We start from the raw sequence: 27,272 nt of genomic DNA on the forward strand, positions 1-27,272 counted from the left end.
GTTGATGATTAGAACAGCAAAATAATACACACAAAATAGAGAAACAAGCATTCCATCAAACACATGATAACACATTTTATTTACTTTGCCAACAAATAACATTTTAAAAATGTAATTTTAATAGGAAGGTTGGAGCTTTTCTAAATTCCATTGAAGCCACACATCGTCCATACCATGTTCTGTTTGATACAGCTGCATTGCACACACAACTTAATCTGAGGATGACAATTTAATTTTTAGCCTTCAATGTAAAATTCCTTCACATATACAGTACCTTTTAAAACTTTCAATTGTATATTTAGCCTCTGTATTTATATACACTTTCTTAATCTGTTAATATTGGCTGAATTTCTAAGCAGTCACGGACCACCTGAGGAGGCTTCACGGACCCCCAGGGGTCCTCTGGATACAGGTTGGGAACTACTGATGTAGATTGCTCCTTTACATTTCTCCTTGTCCAAGAACAGAGGTCCAGGTGACCAGAAGAGAGGGTTGTTTAATGATTACATCGAAGAGTAAGATATAGAAAACCCCGCTTCATCAGTCCCAAAGGGAAGAGAGAAGGAATCATCCTATCACTCCACTATCTTAGTTGCATCCCAACTTATCACAGCTTTGAAAGTGTTATAACAAATAATACAACATAATTAAGATTCCGCAACACATAATTTGTCCAAATGAAGTGCACAACCATCTTGAGGATTGGTCCCTGACTTTTCTAGCCGCAAAACCCAGGCTTACTTCTTTATCTTCCCTTTTTTCCTGTCTGCTGATGAGCAGCTTTTTATTTTCATGGTTCCCTCAGGCCCAATTTCCAAAACAAACAGTATAAATTTATCAGTTCTACTGATTTGATGGTCATACTTTTTTGCCGTGTGCTCCTTCATCTAATATGCTAACAGCCTGGTCTGCTGGGTCAGTGGACTAATACTAACGGACTTGGTTACAGGTTTGATTCTAATCAGCCTTTGATTCTCCTGATGTCATTACAATGTTTACCATTGACTTTGGTGACTATAAGCATCTGTTTTTCAGAGTTAAGCTAATCAGGGTGAACGTGGGTTCCACAAATGCACAAGTTAGGTTATGAAATGGCAGATCACAATAAAGTGGGTCATTCACAACATATTTTTGTTGCTGTTTCATGTCCTTGGTGGCAGGTTAAAGCACAGCCTGGTGCAAACACTTTAAACCACAGTATTATGAGAGCAGGTTTCAGGAGGTGATAGTTTATGTGCAGGAAGGGACATAAGGGAACCCCTCTTTGGATAGTATTTCCCTATAAAACAACAAAAATATGCCTACTTACTCGTTCTCCAACATTTTATCCTTTGTGCCTTCAGTAAATAACTTTGCAATACATTTCACACTCCCATGTATGGTGGTTCCTTCCACTGCGTCACCCTTGTACGCTTTCTTCTTGTCATTTTTGTCTTTATCCTCCACGGCCTGCCCTGAATTTTTACCTGTGTCTCCTACCTGCCCCTTGTTGTTTTTGTTTCCTTTCCCTCTCTGTTTTGGTCACCTCCTCTGCTCCCTCCCTCATGCTGTAACCCCTTTCGTCCTCGTGTCTAGTCGAACCAAGGTCCCATTTCTCCTCCTTGCGTGGCTCCTACTTGTCCTTCAACGAATCCACTCATGCCTCAAACAACACTCTCTGAAAGTCCATTCATCAGGTTTCTTGGACCCTCTTCCTTTTACTACCTACCCTTTCCTTTTGTCCCTTAAATGTTTCTGCCAGGGTCTCCTCCCTCTACCATCATTCATAGTCACGCTCACAATCTCGGCATTCTTCCTTTTCACATCCTGGTAACATTTTTATGCCTTTTCTTTCAATCCACTGCCAGTGTTCAGCACTACTCCATGGCAGCTGTGGGTTCTGTCTATTTGCCACCCTGAACTGTCTCTGTGGGCAGCTCATTTTCACTTTACTCTGTGTCTGCGTCCTCTTCTTCGGCTCCCCTGCCCATGTCTCTCTGTCGCTCATTCTCTCTTATCCTGCTCTTTCTTTTCAGATATCGATGTTAGTTTGCCCTCTCTCCTCATTCCTACTATACATCCTTCTGTTATTCTCCCCTCATCTTCCTCACTTGACTCCTTCTTTAAGCCTCCTTACACCTGCAAATCTACACCACCACCATACACTCTCCTTACCTTGCTGTGGCCCCTCTTCTCATTCATCGATGTCCTGGTGGATGCACTACTAACACTGCTGAACAAATTACCTATGTTTCACACTCCCTTTAGAGAACACCTCATCACCCTTGCCAGGTCCCCAATCCTTGTCTCTCTCTCCTGGTTCCCCATTGAAGCTAAGGATGTAAACAAGACTGTTTGACTCATCCATGAGTGGTGGATAAACACAAGCTTTCTGGAGGTTTTAACTCATCATGTAAACAAGACTGTTTGACTCATCCATGAGTGCTGGATAAACACAAGCTTTCTGGAGGTTTTAACTCATTGTGAAACGCCAAGGCATTTTGCTGCCAGAAACCCTGACTTTTAAGAAGGAACGACTACTGGCACAATCCTTCTAAGGTAGTGGAAACAGACTTTGGAACTCACTATCTCCAAACCTTTGCAATACCACCTCACTGGTGACCTTCAAAACAGAACTGAAAGTCCTCCTCCTTTAGGGTGACCAGATGTCCCGGATCTCCCCGGACAGTCCCGGTTTTTAGAAAACTGTCCCGTTGTTCCGATGCTTCTCTTAATTTTAAATAATTGTCCCGGTTTTTGGGACAAAGGTCAGATCTTTAAATATATGTCCTGATTTTTGGGACAAAGGTCAAATCACCTAGGGAAACATAAGTTAAAAACGCCTACAAAGTATAAAATAAGTAAAGTAATTTATCTGTTACTGTCGGGCAACACAGTCCCTTGTCTGCTCCCAGCAGAGAGACGGAGTGGGGAGCAGAGAGAGGTGGGTGGGGGCAGGTTGAGGGTGCAGGGTGGGAGGTCAAGCCATAGCTAATTTTATATATGTTGTCTTTTAAATGTGTGTGTGTGTATGTGTATGTGTGTGTGTATGTGTGTGTGTGTGTGTGTATATATATATATATATTAACACACACCCGACACCTGTATAGGCACACATTCACAAAAAACGGGACAGGCCAGATATAAAAGTGAGAGTTAAGTCTTTAGTCCTTCTTTTATGTCTGACCTGTCCCAGTTTTTGCTCCTCCAGATCTGGTCCACCTATCCTCCTTCAACCATATCATAGCTAAGATATTGCAGTCAATTCCGCCATTGGGAACATTTTCGCTCACCTGTTGGCAGAGAACTACACTACTTCAATTTCATCAGGTGCCTATAAAAGTTTCACTGTTGTATATCCCTAATGAATAACTTGTTTCCTTTTGTTATTATGATTTGCCATTTTGTAATTCTAGAACGTGTGCAAATATTTGTTAATGTTTGGTCATATGTGAACCCTCTCTAACTATCCATGTAACGACATATGTACACTGTAAAGAGCTGTGACACCTCTGCGTAACGTTCGCACTATTTACAAACGGATACATAAGTAACCAAACAAATCAATAAACTCTCCACACAGCTGCTGCATCACGGCACCCTCTCCTATTCCTCCCAAATCACCCCGGGCCCTGCTTTCGGCCCCCTTTACAACTTCAGCAAGGTTTCACATGACAGAATAGCTCACACTAAGTATTTAATATATAAGCACGAGATCACATCATGTGAACGCAAGGGAAGAGGGGTCGACTCCCAACCCCGCCGCACACGTACCCTGTGGGGTAGAGTTTCTAGGAAGGATAACCGTTCTTCCTTGAACACCACCATCCATGCCAACAGACTCAAGTTTTAAAGGTAAAAATGTATTTGTTTTAGCTGTCTCCTGCCTAAAACTGCCGTCGCGGCAATGTACGTAAAATTGTAAAATGTAGTCCCCGTTTTTTTCGAATTGTCAGGCTTTCTAGAGTCATGAAGGCATCTATGTACTACCCGCTCTCTTAATGCAATGTCTGAAGCCCGGGGCATACATCGTTATGTGCAAACCCCGTGAACAGTTCTACCCAGTGTGGTGGAGGAATGCGTTCTTTCCCAGACATGTGACTATGAGAGATGCTTCTCAGTTCCTTTCATACTCTGCTGTGGGTCAATATAAATTGGAAAGAAGGGGGAGGCGGCTTCCTAAATATCTGTTCAATCAGCTCTTGTTCTTTTCGGTGGCTACGTTTGCTCGTGTTTGGAAGTAAAAAACGGAAGAATCTCTTCACTGAGCTGATGTTCCTTGAACCTTCTCAATGGATAGACGGGCCATTGCTGGGGACACCGATATACTAGAAATAATGCAGGCGCCCGCCGCTGCCGACTCGAGGAACCCCCCGTGCTGCTGCCAGGCTTGTGCACGATGTCTGCGCCGCTGCATCCCCATCGGCTGCCTGGACGAAGTCAAAGCGCTCATAAAGCTGGCCCTGCCTATGGTAAGGAAGAGCGCCCTACCCCTTACGTGTAAAGGAATGAGCAAACGAATGGGTTGATTTGTGTAACAATACTACAGTTTTACAAACTATGAGGTAGATTTATTGAAAGCCTGAAGCAAAGTAATACAACGACTAAAGTTGCTGCTCTGATTGCATGAGATAGAGAAAGTAGGCTAGGGCCGGACTGGGAACCCAAAGCAGCCCTGCCAATTTTGGTTGACCAGCTGCCGATTGGGGGGTGAGGGCTGCTAGGGGGTCGCTTGCTGCTGCTTTTGTTACTGGGGGCTGATATTGCAGCACCTATGGAAAACCAGCCCCCAGTCAAAAAAGCGTCCCCCACCGCTGCAAAACCGGCCCCCACCCTTCCAGCCCATCGGGAAAACACCCTATGCCCGCTAAGCCAGTTCGGTCCTAAAGCTGGGAAGCACTATGGGCCCATATTTATACTTTTTTATTGCCACATTTGCACCACTTTTTGACACAAAAGCATATACCATAATACATATGTAGTCGGGATCAAGATCTACTCATTATTTCCAAAGTGACACATGAATTGTTCACTTGAATGCACTATATTTCTTTGTACTATAATTATTATAGAATTCTCTTCTTTTCGAACAATTACCTATTTCCCTATTATTCATATACTAATTTATATATGCACCTAATTTCCCGTCACTTGTTCAATATCAACACATCACATAACAAAACAAAAACAACACATTAATGTCCCAATATTTAAAAGGTATCAAGGAAAAGTGCTTCCCAATTGTTCCATGCGAGCTGCTATTCATAATTTCCACAAAGCAGTCATCTCCTTAGAGGTAGTCAAAACAAAATTCCACCACAATTGGCAATTATGCCTTTCTGACTCTTTCACGTGGACTCATCTGTTCTTCTGTCCAATTCGAAAAACATTTTTTTACTCCTTCTCAAGGATTTCTGTTGACGAGTTTCAGCTTCAATTGTTTTCAAGCCTCTTCAGGACATAGGAAACATTGATACCATGATTATGTGATGTGCAACTTCCGGAAAAAGCCTCCTGTGTGTAAAGGCTTCTATCACAAGCAGTTTTCAATCATATATTGTTGAACTTTATTCAGTGCGAACTACCATAAAAGCACATAAAAATCATTACATGAGTTCCTAAACTACTTTCCCAGATCCAAATTAGATATCACGCTTCAAGACCTGGTCAGGACCGTATATCTCAAATGGTATACACAGTGCAGCTGTAAAGTTTGTACAAGGAGAGTACTCTTTCTTCAAAGTATTTACTACTACTATGAAGAGAAGAAAATTCTATAATAAATATAGTGCAAAGAAATAGAGTACATTCAGGTGAACAATTCATGTGTCACTTTGGAAATAATGAGTAGATATTGATCCCGACTACATATGTTTTAAGTTGTACGTTTGCTTTCCAGTCTACATGTAGTGGGGTTACAGGGACTGGCCCCTTTATTGGTTTCATACACATTTGGACGCAAAAGTGGTTCAAACTTACAAAATACAGTTGTATTTTGTAAGTTTGCGCCGCTTTTGCATAAAAAAATTACGCAAATGCAGTGCAAAAAAGTATAAATATAGGCCTATGTTTACTAAGCTATGACGCTGTCCTGGTCTCTGGCGCACAATCAGGCTGCATATCACCACTCCTCTTTGCACCATGGTGCAAAAGCGACTGTGTCATTGCTAGTATAGATTTTGTGCTGAAAGGGTATCCATCCTGTACAAAATACCATAACAAGGCAAACTTGAAAACTTTTCACACTTTGGATGAGTGCTGGACAGTGCAGAACACATGAAAGCTAAAAAAAGATTGGAGAAATTAAGATTTTCTCCTTTAAAATGCCTGCGTTTTTTGGCAGAAATTCCTGTCTACTAGTGTTTGTAGATGGGTTTTCCTTCAAAAGTCATGAGTGATTGAGGGGGAACGTCCATGTACCACCCAGGGAACAGAAAGCTGCTTTGCTTTGTTTTCAGGCAACGTCTCAGCACAATTCAAGGTTTGCTCCAGAAAGAAAATTACAAATAAACATTTTACGTTGGTGTGCATTGCTTTTGTGATGCAAAACCGGTGCAAAATGTTAGTAAATATGCCCCTAAATCTTTTGGCTTGGGAGAATATATGAGGAGGAATGGAGCGATAAATAGTTTTAGGTATGGCATGACAAAGAAGCTGTCATCATGACCTAACACAATTAGTAAGATGTAGGTAGTAGGCTTTGGCCGTCACTTATAGCTGTTCTTTGTCACTGCTGCTGGATTTTTAAAAATTCTTTTAGTCAGGACTTTTTGCTGAAAAGGAAGGTGACTGGGCCAGGGTAGAAGTTTTCACAAGAAGCATGATCCTTAGTTAGGGCACCTGAATGAAAAGGACGACGTCCTTCTAAGCAGCAGTCTGCATAGGGAATGATCTATGATGGATGGAGTAGTTTACTCCAGTGGGACGCTGTTATGTGGAGGTCGAAAGTGTGATTTATGTTGCGTGACAGTTCTCTTTAAGTGATATTGTTTCATGAAGTTTCTAGCTAGCCACGATTTTGTTTTATCATTCAAATGAGACATAACAAAATGTTTCAGTAGAAGACTTGGTAACAACAGAACAAGATCACCACAAAAACACAACACCACGATAACACAACAGCAGTACACACAACACAGTAACAATACAACAGTGCAACGCGATATACCAAAACAATTCCATCACCTTGGGTGCTTATGTTTCACTCTTACTAAAGCAAGTCATAGGCATTTCAAATTATTATATTTTTTAGCTTTTGGGAGTGCAAGCAAATGGAAGAATTTCAAAGGGAACCAATCCGACCAGAACATGTCGAGCGGGGTGTTGTATTCTAATCATGGCTGCTCCTTTAAGTCGAAATTGTGTGATGTGATGTAAATCATTTTATCTGCATGTGTCTGCTTTTGCTTGTGTACCAAAGTTGAGAGCACAAGAGGTGGGCAAAGGGAAGTCATTTTTTTCTTGCATAGCATGCATATTTCTTGTAAGTACTATGGGATTTAACTTGTGCTACGCTTCGGGGGTATCCTATACTTGCATGATAAAAGTTTTGCTGGGCCCCAGAGAGAACGTCGGATCAGGCTGAAATGCTCTTTAGCTCTCCGTTGGGTGTGTGGTCTTCAACCAGGCTTTGTATTCTGTGCCCATACTTCTAGAGGTGAATTGACAGGGACTTTGGCTAAGCTCATTGTGATGTGAGGCAGGTTCTGACCTTCAATCTGGCCCTGTAATTCATGCCTGGGTTCCCCAGGTTCACTAATGTAATTAATGTTATTTTTGATGGTGACTTTTTTGCCATGTCGGTAACGCCTTCAGCATGATTTTGTCGGCCACGCCATATGCCCATTCCCCTTGACCATACAGCCTGCTCCATTGACCTCCTAATGTGGACAGCACCCTTGGGCTGCATGCTTGACAGAACGGCCAGAAAGTGTGATCTTTTGCCACCTTAAACAGGCTTTGGATACAGCCTCTGCCCGGAACCTACTGGCAACAGTTTGTCCATAACCAGTAGGCTTTGGTCTCATTTTGTCACAGAGACCATTGATCATGACTAAACCTTGTGCTCCTGCATAGGAGAAAGCACTCAGTCCGTAACCCCCCAGCGTTTGTTCTGTATAACTGGAGGAGTTTACAAACATGCAGGGCAAGCAGCGGTCTCGGCCATCTTCCTTAACAAACGTTAAGAGCAGGCACATTAAATTCAATCACCCTTTAAGTTTTAATTTTGTGGTTCTCAAACAGTTCCTGAATGGAATGGTTTGGGGTTCTTGCATTTAGCATTCCAATGTAAATATTTGTCTCACAAATAAATGCATTTTACACTCTTCAGAGATATGCAATGACCCACTTTGGGGTTGAGCTGTGCCCTTTGCTTCAATTTCTCCCCCACACTCCAGGAATTTCTTTCCACTTTGTTTTGTTTGAAGAACACTTTCTAAACCTCTCACACTGCATAAAGGCAACAGAGAAATTATTAAGGTCTACGTTAAAGAAGCCTTTGCATTGTCCTTGCATCACACAAGGCACCACAAGGACCACGCAAAGGCCTCAGTAATATTTACAAACCAAGCTAGGCTTGATTTGCGTGACATTTCATGACTTTGTAAAAAAAATGTGACCCAAGGCAGCTGTTTGCACTGCGATATGTTACATTTCAACTTGGGAGGCGTTTCAAGGGTGAAGCACGGATATTCCCATGTAGACATCCATAGATTTTGGTGCATTCCCATATTTACAAAGATTAGTGAACCTGGGAATGTGTCAAAATGCTACATCTTCCCAAGTGAGGCATAAAAGGGAGAACTATCTTTATTTCTCCTCATTATTTCCTGTTTCTACATGTACTACATTCTACAGTGCACAAGGGAAGTGTAAAATGCCCCTAAGGATTGATTTTGTGTGAAAAGGTATCCCTACCTGCACAAAACAATCCTGCCTGTAACACTTGCACCCTTGCACAATGGCGAAAGGGTGCCTGCATTGGCACTAGGCTGCACTAGTGTGCCCCGGTGCAAGAACAGAGCAGAAATTGTCCATATATTTGTAAATGTGGAGCATTTCTGTCCTCTACCTTTCACACAACTCAGAGCAGCAACTTTACTTGCTGCCCTGCATTGATGGAAATGTTAGTAAACGTGCCCCTAAATCTCTGACTGATAGCACCCCAAGCATGATGGTAAAACAGCTGTATTAACTAATCAGATTTGTATTTGTAATTCAGAATTCATTCTCATATCATTCTCAGTTCTGTGACATGCTTATATATGTTTGATCTTGAATGACTTGAGACTTCCTTTGGAAACTGATATTTTTGTACACTTATATCTTAAGTGCTGTTTAACGCATATGTACAAAATTTGGCAGACATTTGCGGGCATATTTATGGGATCTTTGCATCATGCTTACACTACGGAACAATGCACCTGCGTGACGCAAACCTCTAAGTCACACTTTTGAAGCCACACAAAACCACTTTGAGTGTCTCTAAATCACTTAAAAAATCGGGAGTAATGCAGCACAAATCAATTCACTGTGTAGCATTACTCTGTACAAGGGAGGCTTGAGGAGGAGAAATATCTTTCTCTTGTTACTTCCTCTTTTCATGTGTGCTGAACTCTGCAGCATATATAGAAAGAGGAAAAAGCCTCTCAGGGTTGTCTGTGCCAGAAGATGTCCTTCATGCACAAAAACAATCCTGCATGCAACACAGGTACCATGGTGCAAGGGTGCCTGCATTGGCACTGGGCAGCCCATTATGTGCCAGCGCAGAGGGAAAGGACAGGAATGCACCACATCCATTCCTACCCTTTCCCAGTGATGCAGTGCAGCACACTTTACCATAAATATGGCCCTTAGTGTGTTTTGTTCAGCTTAGTGTGTGTGTTCAGCTCAGTTTATTCAATTCAAATTTTGTTGGACATAAAATGGGACATACTACCTTTATATTGCCCTAACTAAATTTTCACCCCACCCTATCTTCATTATATTGAAGTTGCATGCTAAACACCCCTTCCTTAAGACTCACTGTGCCCTTCCTTTGGGTGTGCTTGTAGTTGCTTTCTGCACAAGAATCATGCTTTCAGTCAGAGCCTGATCTCAGTGTCACAACCCCAGTCGACAATACTATTTGGGTGTCATCAGTGACCTCATGCACAAGGTCTTCAACAGGGAGTCTGGTATGTTTGCTTTGCTCACTATGGTCAGGGCAATTATCATAACCATAACGTCCCTTCAACTGAGTATTTTTAGGGAAAGGTCTATGCCTTCCTGTGGTTTAAATCCATATTTCCCATGTGATAATGTCATGACATGTGCAAACAAATGTGTACTTGTAAAGTATGTCAATTCAAGTATAGCCAGTTTAGTAATGCATAGTTAGTTAAAACCGTTGCATGTTAAATATACATTACAAAAAAGAAACAATTAAAATATCACCATACTACACCGTCTAACCTCTATAACATATAGTTAGAACATTTAACTGATTGGGTTAGTTGGATATTAAAATATACATTAATAATAAGAAATTTGGATCTGAATTCAAACAGAAAAACCCAATGGATTAGTGGCCTAAGTCTAAAGAATTGAGGGGCCGGAGCTGGCTGATCACTTAAAGTGCCAAGAGAAACAGAAGACAATCATGATTGTTCAAGACAAGTTCAGAACGACCATCCTAAGTCTCCACCAATCGAAAGAGCAATTTTTTAACGTTCAAGAGGAATTTAGTTGCTCTGGCCGCGAGCTGAAGGCTATGCCCATCTAGAAGAGCCATCACCATTGTGCGACAAGTTCTAATTCATAGGGCTTTCAGTGGGGGGACATAACAGTTTCTTTCTCATTAACAGGACCGCCAGACAAACACACAAGAAGTGTGAAATGCTTTCTGTCGAAAAGCTGCAAGGGCGGCAAGAAAGGTCTGTCCAGGTTTGCTTCCACGGTGGACAGGAAAGCACTTATACGGATTTGGAGAAGAGTGTTGGATAGAGCCAGCTAGATGGGTCGTAAAGGTAGAGCCGGTGGTGCCAGGCAGTATTAGCCTGCTTTGTCAGTTGTCCAAGAATGAAAATTAGAAGCCTTGTTAAATTTTTTTAGCAGGGGAAAGGTGGTGTTGGAGACAATGCGGCCTGTAAGTTTAAGTTAGTCAAGGCTTTTCTGAGTACAAATGACCAGCATGAGCTATTGTCAGGTTCCAGCCCATTTCCTTCCAGCATAGGCAGCTCTTAGTTTCCAGCACACTTTTATTATTGCCCTCCAATGGATCGGAACTTGATGGACCGGTGCAAATTCCAACCTCTCCAGAGCTTCAGGTGAATGCTCTTGTAGATGGAAAAGGTATTTGAACAAGACTGACTGTAGGCGGTTGAGGAGAGGGGCATCACGCCCTTTAAGTAGCTCCAATCCGTAGGTTAGCGATGGAAGGAATTTTGTTCTGATTACCTGCAAAGGATAGCCCTGTGATATACTGCCCAGTTTTTTTTATAACTGTGTGAAAGCAAAACAGATTGCGAGCCACCCCTTGTATTTGCAACAAATGTTCTTTGTAAGTTAAAGATGCGTCCAGCGTTACACCAAGGTAACTGTAGTGTTTGACCAGCGCTATGTGTTTTCCAGCAACCACCCATTTGTACTTAATACGACTGATGTTATGTGTGCCCGAAAAACAGATCATCACTTTGGTCTTGTGATTTTGCTCGAGACCCCACATGGTCAGGTATTCCACCACTTTGGTAATTGTGTCTGGCTGAAGAGCACAATGTCATCTGCGTATTGTAGGACACAGACCTGTTCATTCTCTAGTTTTGGGGGGGTCGCTAGCCACTTCTGCTAATCTGGAGTCAAGGTCTGCCATATAGATGTTGAATAAGGCCGGAGCAAGCACGCACCCGTGTTTCAGTCCATTATACGTAAGGATCTTCTGATTTATTCTGTTGCCATTTTCAATTTTAAACTGAACCCAGGTATCTGTGTGTAGGTTTCTGATTACTTCTAGCAGGTTTGGGGGGATACCCCAGCTGCCCATTTTTTGCCACAGTTTCTGGCACAGCACCTTATCAAAGACGGCCTTTAAGTCAACAAAACAGGCATAAAGTGGCATGTGTTTTCTCTTGACTTTTTCTACAAAAAGTGAGACTGCTAAAAGATTGATGAAGGTATTCATTCCTGCCCTAAAACCCGTCTGTGTTTTTGGGATGATATTTGAAGCGAAAGTCCAAGCTTCCAAGTGCAATAGTAGGTTATAGGCAAAGATCTTGTCTTCCACATCTATCAGGGCAATTAAGCGATAGTTTGTTGGGTCTGATCTCGGACCAGCTTTGTGTATGGGATGCAAAATGCTGCCTCTCCATGACGGTGGTATAATATTGGTGAAAAAAGCTTCATTGAACAGTGGAGTAAGGAACGATGTCCAGAAGGGCAGGATTTCCTTGAATAAATGGTTGGGAAGACCATTCGAGTCGGGAGCCTCGTCTGATCTCAACTTCTTGAGAGGTAAATGCAGTTGTGCCTTGGGCAGCCAATGTGTATCCAATGGAGATTGAGGTTGACAAGTTGAAGAAGCATGTTCCACACTTGGCGGTGCGGGCAGCGTGTTCCTTACTTCCTGGTCCCCTGAAAATGCTGCCTTTATAAAAGTTGACCATTCTGTTTCCAAGATTTCTGCATTATGATGGGCAGTTCTCCTGTTTGCAAGGGAATTGATATTAGCCCAGAAGCGGTGGCTATTCTTTGTTTTACATGTGTGAAGAAGCTTCAACCAAACCTGGATCTGGCAAGACCGCTTAGCAGACCAAATATTTTTCTTGTAATGTAATCTTAGGCCAACAAGATGTTGTCTGGAATCGAAGGTGACGTTTGGGTCATGCTGCCGGAGCTTTCTGATGGCCTTGTTTAGTTTTCTTTTTTCCAGCCGAAGGGCATTGGTAAACCATGTGGCTCCTCCCTTGGTGGTTTTGAAATGTTCTGCCCTGGTTGCTGCAAAGCAACTCAGGAGTGTTGCAGTTAAGGTTTCCCAGAAGTGTATCAAATGTGTATCTTAAATGGGGTAATACTGTTGTGCAAAGTTGAGTATGAAATCAATTAAGGACTCAGTATCTACTCCTTTCCATGTCAAATGTCTTAGATTGTAGGCACTTGGGGTGGTCAATAGATCGTTAGAATGAGACACTTTGAAGGGATTTAACAGGAGTTTGATTTGTTGGCCGAAGTGGTCACTCTGTACTCTGTTGAGGATACTATAGTGAGTGACCCTTTTAAGTAACTCCAGGTCAACAAAGGTATAATCCAGGGTGGAAGAGAACTTGTTTATGACTCTGGTAAAGGCTGCCAGTTGGTCTTGAGGGAGCCGGCCGTTAAGTGCGTACAGACCCCTACGTTCAAAAGCTGTGACACATTCTTTCCCAAGAAGGTCATTTTTGTGGGATGATGTTATTTATTATTCACACTCAACAGTGAAGATTGATTATCATTGGTGTTGTTTCCTAATAGGTGCGTTTTGAAGCCCCCCAATAGGACCAACCTTGCGTGGAGAAACGTGTGTTGTAAAGAGTTAACTAGTTCATATAAAACGTCAAGTTTCCCTGCTTTGTCTTTTTTGTTCAGATGTATGTAGACATGCACAGTAAGAGGCAGGGCTTATGGTCTAAATGTGAGGTAGTTAGAGCAGTAAATTTAACACATTGGGGCCATGAAAGAGCCAAATTAATCGGAGCGTGTTGCCATAGTCTATTTGATCCAATATAAGTTGGCATTCCACCTGCTGTTCTGCCTGCCTTTGTTAGTTTCTTGGCAGATAAGGGGTATTCCTTAAAGCCTCTAATGGGAGTCGGCTGCTCAGACCATGTTCCTGCAACATATTTTGACAAATGGTTGATGAAATCTTCCTCTTCCATTTTGTTGCTAAGGCCGTTTATGTTCCAAGAGCACAGGGTTAATAAGTTGGGGTTGTGGCTTCTTGAGATTCACGCCACCCTCTTGTCCCCTCTCAAGGCATGTAGTGTACTGGCAAAGGATACTTGTCTCATGTAACTGGGTGCACCTGGAGCCATTGTTTGTTGAATCTTAAAATTCAGGGGAGTATTAGGAGACGATTTGAGATGGTCAATTGCTCCCATTAGCATCACAGAGCTCTGGATGTTACTCGTCGGGAATGGACTCTGTTTTGAATGAAGGGGACTCGGATAGGGCTCTGATACAGTCCTTGTCAGTTCAATGCCCCATCTTAAAAAACTGTCCCTGTTTTGTCATACTGGTGTGGCAGTCCTACTATCAGACCAGGTGACCACTGTTGTTTCTCTTCCTGGTGATGCTAGATTAGCCTTACATTGAATAAGCTCAATGTGATCGATTGAAAGTTGAGATTGGTATTGGTCCAAACCAGCTTTAAGATGGCTGCCCTATTTAAGATGTTATGCCCTGCTCTGAAATAATAGTGAGTAATCATCTCGGTCCTCAAGGTTTCTGGCTCCAAACTGCCTCTGTACCATTAATGGCCCTCCTAATGGCTCTAAGCAGGATTCCATGGGGGGTTAAATGTGTGATAAGAAAACTGTTCCACGCTGTTGTTCACTGAAAGGTCATGGGGTTGTTCAGAAATCGCTGACTGGGTTAAATGCCTAAAGTGCATGGCAGAGGGAATTTGTGTGCTGCTGGACTTGGCTGAGGCTAGAGATCTGATCTTTGGCTAAAGCAGAAGGCTGAAATTAGTCTTGAACCTGAGTGAAAATTTGAAGAAACTGACATGTACGTTGGATTGGCGGTCCCGCACAATTGTTAACTAACAGTTCTCAAATGTATTCAGGAGTGACTACTTTAGATGAGTGGCCTACCATGGCTGCTTGGCTGATGTTGAATTTGGCTGGGGTTACAAGATTTGACATTAGCCGGGCCGGAGAGCTGTGTTGTTAATTGAACCTGAACAAAGGGGACCTGCCTTGGGCCCACTTGTTAGTTGCCATGGTCCTTTGAGCTGTAATGAGGAGGCACCTCACTCTGTTCCTCTAGATTTAAGTCCTTGGTTGCCGGTGGAACTGTGTATCTTGTCTGGAGCTCAGTGAGCCATGTCTGACCTTTCCATTTGGATGGGACGTGGTGATGTGAGCTCTTTAGCTTGCAAGAGATTGTGTGGTTCTTTTTGTTGGAAAAGCGGGTAGAGTGGCCATCATTTCAGTTGGTCATTGTGCTCCCTTGAAGATTGTGAGCATCCTAGGGGCAATAGCATAGGAGCTATTTCTTTATTCTGCTTATTGTTCCTGGCCTTCCTGAGGCATTTGTGCTCTCTCTTGGTCATAGGTGGTTTTGCTTTTTGGGTGGTTCCTTCCTGGGACATCGAAAGAGAGCTCTGTTAAAGACTACAGATCAGAGATTCTTGTGGAATCTCAGTGTTTCCCTGCATAGGGGACCCATCATCTTCCTATCCTGCATCTGGCACTACACCATGGAAGGATTCAAGAGTTAATTTCTGATCAGAAATGTCCTGCACCCTCCTGTGCTGACTTGCTCCATAGTTTGCCTGCTTAGGGTTCTCACTATTAAATTTTGTGACAGGGTCTGGTGCCAAAGTGGATTTTGGGAGCTTGATGCCACCCAAGATTTCAGCCAGAATGGATGGCAAAGTTTTTAGAGGATCCAAAAAAAAGGAGTATTTGCAAGAATGGTATGCTGTGTCAGGATATTTCTGCACCCGTTTGATAAAGTTGTTAAGATCTTGCTATTTTTGATCAATTTTGACAACATGAGTGACCAGGGAGTTGAGGATGTTATTGGAAAATGGGTTATTGATAAGGGCAGGTAGGTACCTACACTTAGCAATAGGCCACTAACCTCCACTTAGGTCCAGTTAGGTCTCAATAAATTAAACCCATCTCAACCCTTGGTTAACGAGCGACAAGGCTTGACTTAGGAGACAGAGTGTAAAGCATTCAAATATCACAAAACAGTAATTAAATAGAACACAGGAAACAGTTTACAAATCCAAATAGATTATATTTTTATCTTTAAAATGACACAAAAACGAATAAAATCGGATAAGGGGAACCGGAGATATGAATTTTTAAAGAATTATTGTTTTCTAGCGCCTAGAAACAAAAAGCACCAATGTGGTCATCTGGTCGCAAAGGCTGACCGCGATGGAGCCCGGCTCGGCTACAGCCCACAGGATGCCTCAGTCAAAAGTTTACCTTCGCACTTTGTCGTTTTTCTGAAGATTTTCTTCAGCGAGACAAACCTGCCAGTCCAATCTGACCTCCTGGAACTCTTCTCCGGATACGCGTCGCGGGAGCCCTTGTGGAGATTTTTACCTTCGGACGTAGTCGTTTTTTCGAGGTGAAAATCGTTCGACCGGGGTAAACCTGGATCTTGATCCGACATCCTTGGAGCCCTCCTCGGATACGCTGGCTGGGAGGTCCCGGTCAACTTGGTACGTTCGGACTTAGGGGGTCATTCTGACCTCTGCGGTAAAAGTCGCTTACCGCCGGCCATAAGTCCGCCATAACACCGCCGCGGTAAACCGCCACGGTCATTCTGACCCACAACTGCCAAACCGCCAAAAACCCGACCTCCACTGAAGGCCGCCACATCAGCGGTCAGCGATAAACTGGAGATGACCAAACCTCCACCGTCACGCCAACAGAAATACGCCCATGCCATTCCGACCCACGAATCCACGCGGCGGTCTTTCAACCACGGTATTCCATTGGCGGTACACACCGCCGCGGTCAAAATACACACACTTACAAAACACAGCCACATTGGACAATACGAAATACACACACCTGATACACATACAAACACCACTCCCACACACCTATTACAATATAAAACACACACCCACATCACCCTCAAACCCCCACAAATCGAAATTCAGAGACAAGGCGCAATACACAGAGAGAGAGCACAGGGAACGCAAACCACAACACACACAGGAACCCAACATCATCACCCACACCACATCTACGCACAAAACACCACACACCACCACACTCATCACCACAAACACCACCCCACACCTCATCCACACCACCCCATGGCACCCCAAAGACACCCCAGGTTCTCGGACCAACAACTCAGGGTCATGGTGGAGGAATTAATTAGGGTAGAGCCCCAGCTCTTCGGCACACAGGTGCAGCACACCACAATAGCCAGGAAGGCGGAGCTATGGCAAAGGATCGTCGACAGGGTCAACGCTGTGGGACAGCATCCCAGAAATCGGGAAGACATCTGAAAGCGCTGGAACGACCTACGGGGGAAGGTGCGGACGATGGTGTCAAGACACAACATCGCTGTGCAGAAGACTGGCGGCGGACCCCCCCCCCCCCCACTCCACCCGAATTCACAGCACGGGAGCAAGAGGTCTTGAACATCCTGCATCCTGAGGGCCTCGCTGGAGTAGGCGGAGGAATGGACTCTGGTAAGTCTAATCTCAACTACTTCATCCCCCCCAACCACCAGCATGCCAACCCACACCCCCACCCTCACCCCCAACCCCCCAGCACACATCCTCCCTGCTAATGTCTCACCAGCACAACCCACCCAACCCAACACCAACCCCTGAATGCCAACACAAACCATGGACACCCATCACCTAAGCATGACCACTGCACATACCCATCCCCCCCACAAACCACCCTCACAACTCCTCCCACAAGGGAATGCCAGCACTGGGGGACAAGGGCACCCACAAATCGCACACCATGGCACACACAGAAGCAATAACCATACTCTTTTACCCCTGCAGCGCCCGAACGCCAACACACCGGCCAGGAGGGTCCAGAATTGTCCATCCCACCCCCAGAACAGGCCCCCAGTGATGACAGCAGCTCTGTCGACCTAGAACCTGATGACCAGCCCGGACCATCGGGGACCTCTGGACAGTCGGTTACCCTCAGGCAGCCACAGGCCACAGCAGACCTACCCCCCTCTGGAAACACCAGCACAGCACCCACCCAGCGGGCCCATGCCTCTTTCTCCAGGACAGGTCAAGCAGCGGTGTGTCTACCAGTACAGGGCACCCAGGGTAACCCACCACCCCAACAACAACAGGGACCTGGGGGCAGTGGTAGTGGGCACACCGTCCAGGGGACAGAGGCCCAGGAACAAAGGAGAACTGGGAGGGCTGCTGTGCGACAGAGGGAGAACAGGCCTAGGGAACCCACTATCCAAGAGGCCCTCACCACCATCATGGGAGCGTACCACCACTCCCAAGAGACGATGGCGACGGTCCTGGCTTGGTTCCAGGAGATCCAGGCCATGCAGGAGGAACAGTACATGGGGTTCCGGGAAGAACTGCGCAGCATCAGTTCCGCAATGGGTACAATGGTGTTGGCACTCAACCAGATTGTCACCACATTGCGGGACCATGTGGCCCCCCAAAGGGCCCCTGCCACTAGCATGGAGGAAGAACAGCCCACCACCTCTGCCGGCGCTAGTGGTCAGGATGCCCCGACACAACAGCAACGGCCCACCCGGACCCTACCCCCTGCAGAACAAGAACCACCCCGCAAGAAAGGCCTGAGATCTAGGAAGAAGACAGAGTAGGATGTCAAGACCCCCGCCATGCACGGATCCCCCCGGATGTCATCCCACTGTCCCACTTGTTCACCCTGTCCAACCTTGAACTGCCCCTGCTCCACCTTCCACAGGCATATGGACAATGCACCTGTGCGAACGAGAGTCTGGACTCTGCCATGGACATGCCTCCACCATCACCCATCACCCTTTTTGAACTATACACCTATTTTTCCACTTCAATAAACACAATTATTGCAAAAAAACCATCTGGAGTCTGCTATTTATTTTTTTAAATCCAAATGTATTCGATATAACCAACCAAATATTTCTAATTACATTGTGATGACAACATACCAGTGTCACACAGCGGTAGTCCATGGGGAAATAAACCAGAGGGCACTCCGTGGGGACCAGATCACTGAAATAGGAAGTGAAATACACAACTAAGTTACCATACATTGGGGTGAAAGGTCAGACAGTAGAGAGACAGTACTGCTACAGATATGATACAATGCAGGAGTAGATTCTTACCTGTGTGTTACTGGAAATACTGCAGTATCACTCTGTCCCTGTTGTCTGTGTCGTCCTCTTCGTCTTCCTCCTCTTCACTCTCCGCAGGCTCCACAGCGGCCACAACACCACCATCTGGACCATCCTCCTGCAGGAAAGGCACCTGGTGTCGCAAAGCCAGGTTGTGAAGCATGCAGCAGGCCACGATGATATGACACACCTTCTTTGGTGAGTACATTAGGGATCCACCAGTCATATGCAGGCACCTAAACCTGGCCTTCAGGAGGCCGAAGGTCCGCTCGATCACCCTCCTAGTACGCCCATGGGCCTCATTGTACCGTTCCTCTGCCCTGGTCCTGGGATTCCTCACTGGGGTCAATAGCCAAGGCAGGTTGGGGTAACCAGAGTCACCAATTAGCCACACACGGTGTCTCTGTAGCTGTTCCATCACATAAGGTATGCTGCTATTTCGCATGATGTACGCGTCATGCACTGACCCTGGGAACTTGGCATTTAAATGGGAGATGTACTGGTCAGCCAAACAGACCATCTGGACATTCATCGAATTATAACTTTTTCGGTTCCTGTACACCTGTTCATTGTCTTTTGGGGGGACCAAAGCCACATGGGTACCATCAATGGCACCAATGATATTGGGAACGTGTCCAAGGGCATAAAAATCACCCTTCACTGTAGGCAAGTCACCCACCTCAGGGAATATGATGTAGCTCCGCATGTATTTCATCAGGGCAGACAACACTCTGGACAATACCTTTGAAAACATAAGCTGAGACATCCCAGATGAAATGGCCACTGTAGTTTGAAATGATCCACTGGCTAAAAAATGCAGTACTGACAGCACCTGCACTAGAGGCGGAATCCCTGTGGGTTGGCGGATGGGTGACATCAGGTCTGGCTCCAGCTGGGCACACAGTTCCTGTATAGTGGCACGGTTGAGTCTGTAGGTGAGTATGACATGTCGTTCTTCCATTGTCGACAGGTCCACCAGCGGTCTGTACACAGGAACATTCCTCCATCTCCTCGCAAGTCCCAGCGGACGGTGCCTAGGAAGGACAACATGGAGCACAGAGTCGATCAACCCACAGGTAAGTACCCACAGCATGCACAGTACACAAATCTCTCTGGATTGAATGGCTAGTATGATTGTCGGTGCAAGGCCTAGCCATGTGTGACGCAGTAGGAATTAAGCCATGTGGGCCCTTGAAATGGCGGCTGCCTGACCTGTGAAGTGTGACAATGTGAAGTGAGGTCATTGCGCTGGCGTGGCACACCGTGGCGGTAGGCGGTCGCAGTCCGCGGCGCAAAGCCGCATTGGACAACATTGAACCCTATGGGTTTCAGGAGCCAATGGCGATGAGCGCCGGCGGTCGCGGTACGCACCGCCGCGTTACGCACCGCCGCGGCCGTAACCGCCATTTTCTCTCTGCTTAATCACATGAGACCTGAGCATCCACAGGAGAGGACCTATACTGCAAGTGCTGCAGTGACCTCGGTCTGGAAGTGACAATGGCTGCTGCGATTGGGGAAAGGGCCCCCGCCTTCAGTTCCGAAGAGTTGGAGAAGCTTGTGGACGGGGTCCTCCCTGAGTATGCGCTACTCTACGGTTCTCCAGACCAACAGGTGAGTACACGGGGGGGCAATGCATAGTGGGCAATGCCTGTGATGAGTGGGGAGGATGTACGATGGAGGGGAGGGGAGCGAATGACGAATGCATGGCACGACAGATGAGAGCATGTGCCACATGGCAAGTTTGGGGAGGGGGGGCCACTCACATCGAGCATGCAGAAAAGTGATGATGTTTCTTTTCCCCCCCTGTACATGTCACATAGGTCAGCGCCCATCAGAAGATCGACATTTGGCGTGCCATCGCCAAGGACGTCCGGGCCCTGGGGGTCCACAACAGACGGGGCACCCACTGCCGCAAGAGGTGGGAGGACATCTGCCGCGGGAGCAGGAAGACCGCCGAGGTTCTGCTGGGGATGGCCTCCCAACCTAGGAGGGGTGCCAGTCGTACCTTGACCCCCCTGATGTCCCGGATCCTGGCGGTGGCCTACCCCGATTTAGATGGGCGCTTGAGGACATCACAGCAGACACAAGGGGGTGAGTACCAGCACATTCAGCTATTTTGCGCGCAGTGGAGGTACCTGGGTGGGGGAGGAGGGCTGTGGGTATCCCTAGGCCAGGGCGATTTCTGTAGGCTAGGCCCCTCCGTGAGGTATGGTCCTGTGCCCCCGCCCCCCACCTCTGTAGGGTGCCTAGTAACGCTATTCATGGACCTGTGTATTCTGTGTGGGCAGTTGTCGCCCATAGGCTTGTAGGGCATGTCCCAGTGAATGAGTAGTGTACCCCAAGTGCGCAGCGTAGTGCAGGGGGCTTATGTGTCTGTCCTCTCCGCCAACGGTGTCCCCAATGCATGCACTCAACTTGTCTTTATGTTTTCCACCCCCCCTTTTCTTTGTTTTTCTGTGAATGTGTGCATTAGCATCATCAGGCGGAGGAGAAGTGGCATTGGCGCAAGAGGGAGCTACATCTCACATGGCCCCGGAGGGCCATGCAACAGACTCCGACATGACCAGTGAGACGGCGGGCGAGGGGGCTCCACCACGGGGACCCGTGCAGACGTCAGTGACACCGACACGTCCTCGGATGGGAGCTCCCTTGTGGTGGCGGCAACATCCGTGCCCAACGATACTACAGGTACAGCCGCCACCCAGCGCACCAGCTCCGCCCTCCCAGCAGCCCCTCGGCCTTCGGCCCGTGCCCGCACGGCCAGGAAGGCGGCCATCTCCTTCGCCCCAGGCACCTCAGGCCCTGCCCCAGTCACCCCTGCTGCCCTCAGTGAGGAGGTCATTGACCTCCTGAGGACCATCATTGTTGGGCAGTCGAACCTTTTGAATGCCATCCAGGGTGTGGAGAGAGAGGTGCATCAAAGCAATGCATACCTGGAGGGCCTTCATTCGGGTCAGGCTGCCCAGCAGCGATCGTTCAATGCTCTGGCCTCAGCACTGACGGCAGCGATTGTCCCTGTCTCCAGCCTCCCTCTTCTAACTCCCTCCACCCAGTCCCACTCCCCTGTTCCTCTGCCTATCCCATCCACACCTACAGACCAGCCTGCACACACCTCAACACCCAAGGGAAGCTCATCCAGACATAAGCACCACAGAACACACAAGCATTCACCCAAGCAACATACAGATGCAGACATGCCAACAGCCACTACCTCCTCTGTGTCCCCCACCTCCTCGTCTCCCTCCTCGCTCCCTGTGACGTCTCCACTCACACCTGCAGCCACACCACCATCAGCCATTACACCCATCACCAGCGCACCCTCCAGACCAGTCCGCACATGTGCAGTCACCACCCCCACTGCCATGTACACGTCCCCTGTGTCCTCTCCCAGTGTGTCTGTCATCCCCGCTTCCAAACCACACAAACGCAGGCAGGCACCCACCCAACAGCCATCCACCTCACGTCAGCCTCCAGCCCAAGCACCTGCACCCAAAGACACCAGACTTGACTCTCCTACAACCACATCCTCTTCCTCCACTCCCATACCCACTCCAGCTCCCCTTCCCATTGCTCCTAAAAAACTATTCCTCTCTAAACTGGACCTCTTTTCCTCACCTGACCCACCCCCTCCATCTCGTAAGAGTTCCACAAACACCTCAGCCACCACCAGCCCAGCAACTCCCAAGAACGTCGTGCCTGGTTTTTGGAGTCCGCCCTTTCCTTGGGCTGGGACATCGTCCAACAGCAAAGGCATAGCCAGCCCCCCCCAGGGAAGAGGAGCAAAAAACTGAAGGGCAGACGCGACAGGCCTGATACGCCTGCCCCCAAGGAGGGTAGCCTTGCACCGTCACCTGCCACATCAGGTAAGGGAGCCAAGGGCCACGGAGAGTCTGCCAAGGAGGACAAGGGCAGCAAAGCGCAAAAGGCAGGGAGCAGCTGACCTGGCCATGAGGGCCCCACCAGCCCCATTCCGGGGGTATCGGAGGAGACCCAGGGCCCCAGGACTCCATCACAGGAGGGCCCCGCAACGGAAAGGTCCGATGCTGACTGAGTGGGAAGTATTGGCCAGGTGTGGTTCACTCGAAACACAAGACAGGCACCGCTGAACAGGGCCCCGCCGTGAGAAGCACCGCTGAACAGGGCCCGCCGTGAGGAGCACCGCTGAACAGGGCCCCGCCGTGAGGAGCACCGCTGAACAGGGCCCGCCGTGAGAAGCACCGCTGAACAGGGCCCCGCCGTGAGAAGCACCGCTGAACAGGGCCCGCCGTGAGAATCACCGCTGAACAGGGCCCCGCCGTGAGAAGCACCGCTGAACAGGGCCCTCCTGTCAAGCAACGCTCCGCTGGGCCCTCCTGTCAAGCACCGCTCCGCTGGGCCCTCCTGTCAAGCACGAGCGGGCCCTCCTGTCAAGCACCGCTCCGCTGGGCCCTCCTGTCAAGCACTGCTCCGCTGGGCCCTCATCTCAAGCACCGCTCCGCTGGGCCCTCATCTCAAGCACCGCTCCGCTGGGCCCTCATCTCAAGCACCGCTCCGCTGGGCCCTCCTGTCAAGCACCGCTCCGCTGGGCCCTCATCTCAAGCACCGCTCCGCTGGGCCCTCCTGTCAAGCACCGCTCCGCTGGGCCCTCCTGTCAAGCACCGCTCCGCTGGGCCCTCATCTCAAGCACTGCTCCGCTGGGCCCTCATCTCAAGCACCGCTGGCCCATTGGCAGGTCCGGTTCTGTGTCGGGCAGGGCTTCACGAGGCACTCTGCCCACCATGCCTCCTCCATGACCAGTGGACTCTGTAATCCACCTGATGGACTGTGGCTTTGCACCCCCCAGGATGGCACAGTGGGTAACCCACCCACTGTAGAGACTTGAGAGACTGTGGCTTTGCACTCCCCAGGATGGCACAGTGGGCAAGCCACCCACTGTAGAGACTTGAGAGACTGTGGCTTTGCACTCCCCAGGATGGCACAGTGGGCATGGAGGCCCTTCGTGGATCTGGCGTCGTGGACTCATGTGGCTGAGGTGCCCCCCCTTCCCTTCCCCCTGAGGTGCCAGTATTTTATTTTTGTGATGCCCCAGCAGTGTTCTCTCCAATGGACTCGATCTCGTGTGTGGGCTTTGCCCATGTGTTGCTGCACATTGGCCCACGGACATTTGAACTTTGCAAAACTGTGCCGGACTTTTGCTACTTGTATATATATAGTTCTAGATGTGTAATAATTCTTTATATATTGCTAAGTTCGCTATACTTTATTATTGCTATAATATAGTTCTATTTTTACAATCATTGCCTTTTGTCTTTGCATTTTTGTTTTGGGGGTTTGGGGGTGTCACTGTGACTTTTTAATCTGCATTGGTGTGTAGGTATTTCGGTGGGGGTGAGGGTGGGGGTGGGTGTGTCGCGTATGTGTGTGCCCGTATCCTTTCCTCCTCCCCCCTCCCCTGTATCGTAGGTGCAGTACTCACCGTTGTCGTCTGCGGCGACGTCCGTGATCCTGGAAGAAGAGCAGGAAGGCAATGGCTGGGAGGATGTGGAGTTCCGGTTCCATGCTGTCCCGATTCCGCGTGGAGTGTGTCGAGGTAAGCGTTTTCCATTGGAAATGTCTGTTTCCGCCGTGTTTTTATCGGCGGGGCTCCCGCCCCGGAAAAGGTGGCGGATTGGTGAGTCGTGATAGGGTGGCCGGTACATTGTCTGCCGCCTGCCTGTTGGCGGTGACCGCCGCGCTGTTTGTTTGTGCCGCCGTGGCAGTCGAAGTGTTAATGCGGCGGCCTGTGTTGGCGGTTCCCGCCAGGGTCAGAATTCAATTTTTTTGACCGCCAGCCTGTTGGCGGGTTGGCCGTCGCTTTAACACTGACTGCCAGGGTCAGAATGACCCCCTTAGTCTCTTTTTTGGAGATTTTCTTCACCGGGACGAACCTGCAGATCAGGCCGGGTCGCGGTTGAGGCAAGCCAGCTAGAGTTGCTGCGGCGGGTCGGTCCCTTTATGTAGCTTTTTTTCAAAAGTTCTCCAAACTTCTGGATCTTCTACCAGATGTTCTTTTAAGGTTCTTTTGGGGTCCACAGCTCACCCCAAGGGTCCAGAAGCTCTGAGATGATCCTTGGGGGTGTGGACTACAACTCCCAGAATGCACCTGGTGCAAACTCCTTTTTGGCCACTGGGCAGTGGTCAGCTGGTTGATTTGTTCAGGAGTTGGTGCGGCGGACACTGGTTAGCAATTTGTCACCTGTAGAAAACAGGGAGTCCCTCCTTGAACCAGTTGAAGCCAGGCAAAGTCCTTCTTGTGGTGAAGCCCAAGTGTACAGCTGGTGCAGTCCTTCTGAGTGCAGGTTCCAGGTGCAGGCCAGGGGTCCAGCAGGGCAGTCCTTCTTCTTCTGTAGTTCTTCCTGGTAGGGATGTGGTAGAGAACTGAGGTGTGGGTGCAGGTCTGCCAGTTTTATCCTTGCTCCTGGGTGAAAAACAGGGGGGTCCTGATTCTCCAATCAGGTGCAGGGTCCTTCCCCCTGCGATGACCACTTCCTGGGAAGTGTGGCAAAAATCAATCCCAGAAGGTAACATTCCTCAAAAATCCATCATGGCTGAAAGTGATTTTTGGAGGTTACACCTGGCTGAGCCCACCCACTGGTGTGGCTACAAATCATAAACACACCCCTCTCCTGCCCTCTCCTAATCTAATCAAGAAGGCACCTAGTTGTCTGGGGTTGCAGGATGTGGGGGTGTTGCTGGGTTGCTCCAAATGTCCTTCTCTGCCTTTGAAGACCAGTGTTAGACTTTTCATCCTTGGCGTGGTCTCCCTTAACTTTTTGCCTCTGTTCCCCAGGTTGTTGATGTGTGCTGGACTCTGATTTTGCTGTTTTTGTTACTCTGGGCACTTTACCACTGCTTACCAGTGCTAAAGTGCAAGTGCTCCTGTTTAAAATGTGTAATTGGTTCTCCATGATTGGCATATTTGTTGTACTGTTAAGTCCCTAGTAAAGTGCACTAGAGGTGCCCAGGGCCTGTAAATCAAATGTTACTAGTGGGCCTGCAGCACTGGTTGTGCCACCCACGTAAGTAACCCTGTAATCATGTCTCAGACCTGCCACTGCAGTGTCTGTGTGTGTATTTTTACACTGTAAATTCGACTTGGCAAGTGTACCCACTTGCCAGGCCTAAACCTTCCCTTTTCTTACATGTAAGGCACCCCTAAGGTATGCCCTAGGTAGCCCCAAGGGCAGGGTGCAGTGTATGGATAAGGTAGGACATATAGTAATGTGGTTTATATGTCCTGACAGTGAAATACTGCCAACTTCGTTTTTCACTGTTGCAAGGTCTGTCTCTCTCATAGGATAATATGGGAGCTACCTTGAAATATGATTTATGTGTAGATTCCCCGAAAGAGCAGATGGACATGTGGAGTTTGGGGTCCCTGAACTCACAATTTAAAAATACATATTTTAGTAAAGATTGTGCGTTTGAAAATGCCACTTTTAGAAAGTGAGCATTTTCTTGCTTAAACGATTCTGTGACTCTGCCGTGTTTGTGGATTCACTGTCTGGGTCAGTTTGACAGTTGGGTTGTTTTTCACCTCACACTAGACAGTGACACAAAGGGAGCTGGGGTGTAACCTGCATTTCCTGATTAGCCATCTCTGCTAGGAGGGAGGGGTGGAGTGGTCACTCTCATCTGAAAGGACTGTGCCTGCATCTGACAATGCAGACCCCACCCCCCTGGTGTGTGTCTGAGGCCTTGCCTGGGCAAGGCAGGATTTCACAAGTAGGTGTGAGTCCCCTTTGAAGAAAGCTCACTTCAAAGACTAAAATGGATAAGAAGGGCACCCAAATCTACAGACTTTAGAAAACACTTCTGGAACCAAGAGTGCTGCCCTGCCTGTGACTGTGCTTTGTGGAGCTTTCCTGCAGTGCTGCTTCTGCCAGAGTAAGAGGGCAAAGACTGGACTTTGTGTGCCTTCCATCTTGTGAAGAAATCTCCAAGGGCTTGAGTTAGAGCTTGCCTCCTGTTGTTTGAAGTCTCAGGGACAGCAAAGACTTCTCTCTGCCAGCACCTGGAGTCTCTGGAGAGACTCCTGCTCTGACAAGTGGTGCCCTATCCAGTCCCTGGGCCCTTGAAAGAAAAGCTGGTGGAAATCCAAAGAAATCGACTTCGGACAACTCCGGACTGACGCCACTGCTGAATCCGGTGACGCCGCCTGCACCCGACGCCGTGACCTTCGCTGTAACACGACGCTCTTCGCAGGCCCAACGCCGCTGCAGCCCCGCTGA

General features: G+C 47.7%; 1 protein-coding gene across 2 annotated transcripts in view; it reads left to right on the forward strand.

Annotated features, from left to right (window-relative positions):
- LOC138285875 (multidrug and toxin extrusion protein 2-like) overlaps positions 1-27,272 on the forward strand; it is a 724,302-nt gene that overhangs the window by 44,443 nt on the left and 652,587 nt on the right. The window contains exon 1 of one of the 2 annotated variants that reach the window (XM_069226366.1): positions 4,084-4,451. The exons of the other annotated variant lie outside the window; for it this stretch is intronic. Coding sequence (XP_069082467.1) covers positions 4,272-4,451 — 180 coding nt within the window. The 5' untranslated portion in view covers positions 4,084-4,271. Of the gene's footprint in view, positions 1-4,083; positions 4,452-27,272 lie in introns of those variants that run through there. 2 annotated transcript variants of the gene reach the window in all.

This window comes from Pleurodeles waltl, chromosome 3_1 (genome assembly GCF_031143425.1).
Source record: "Pleurodeles waltl isolate 20211129_DDA chromosome 3_1, aPleWal1.hap1.20221129, whole genome shotgun sequence".
NCBI classification, from domain to species: domain Eukaryota; kingdom Metazoa; phylum Chordata; class Amphibia; order Caudata; family Salamandridae; genus Pleurodeles; species Pleurodeles waltl.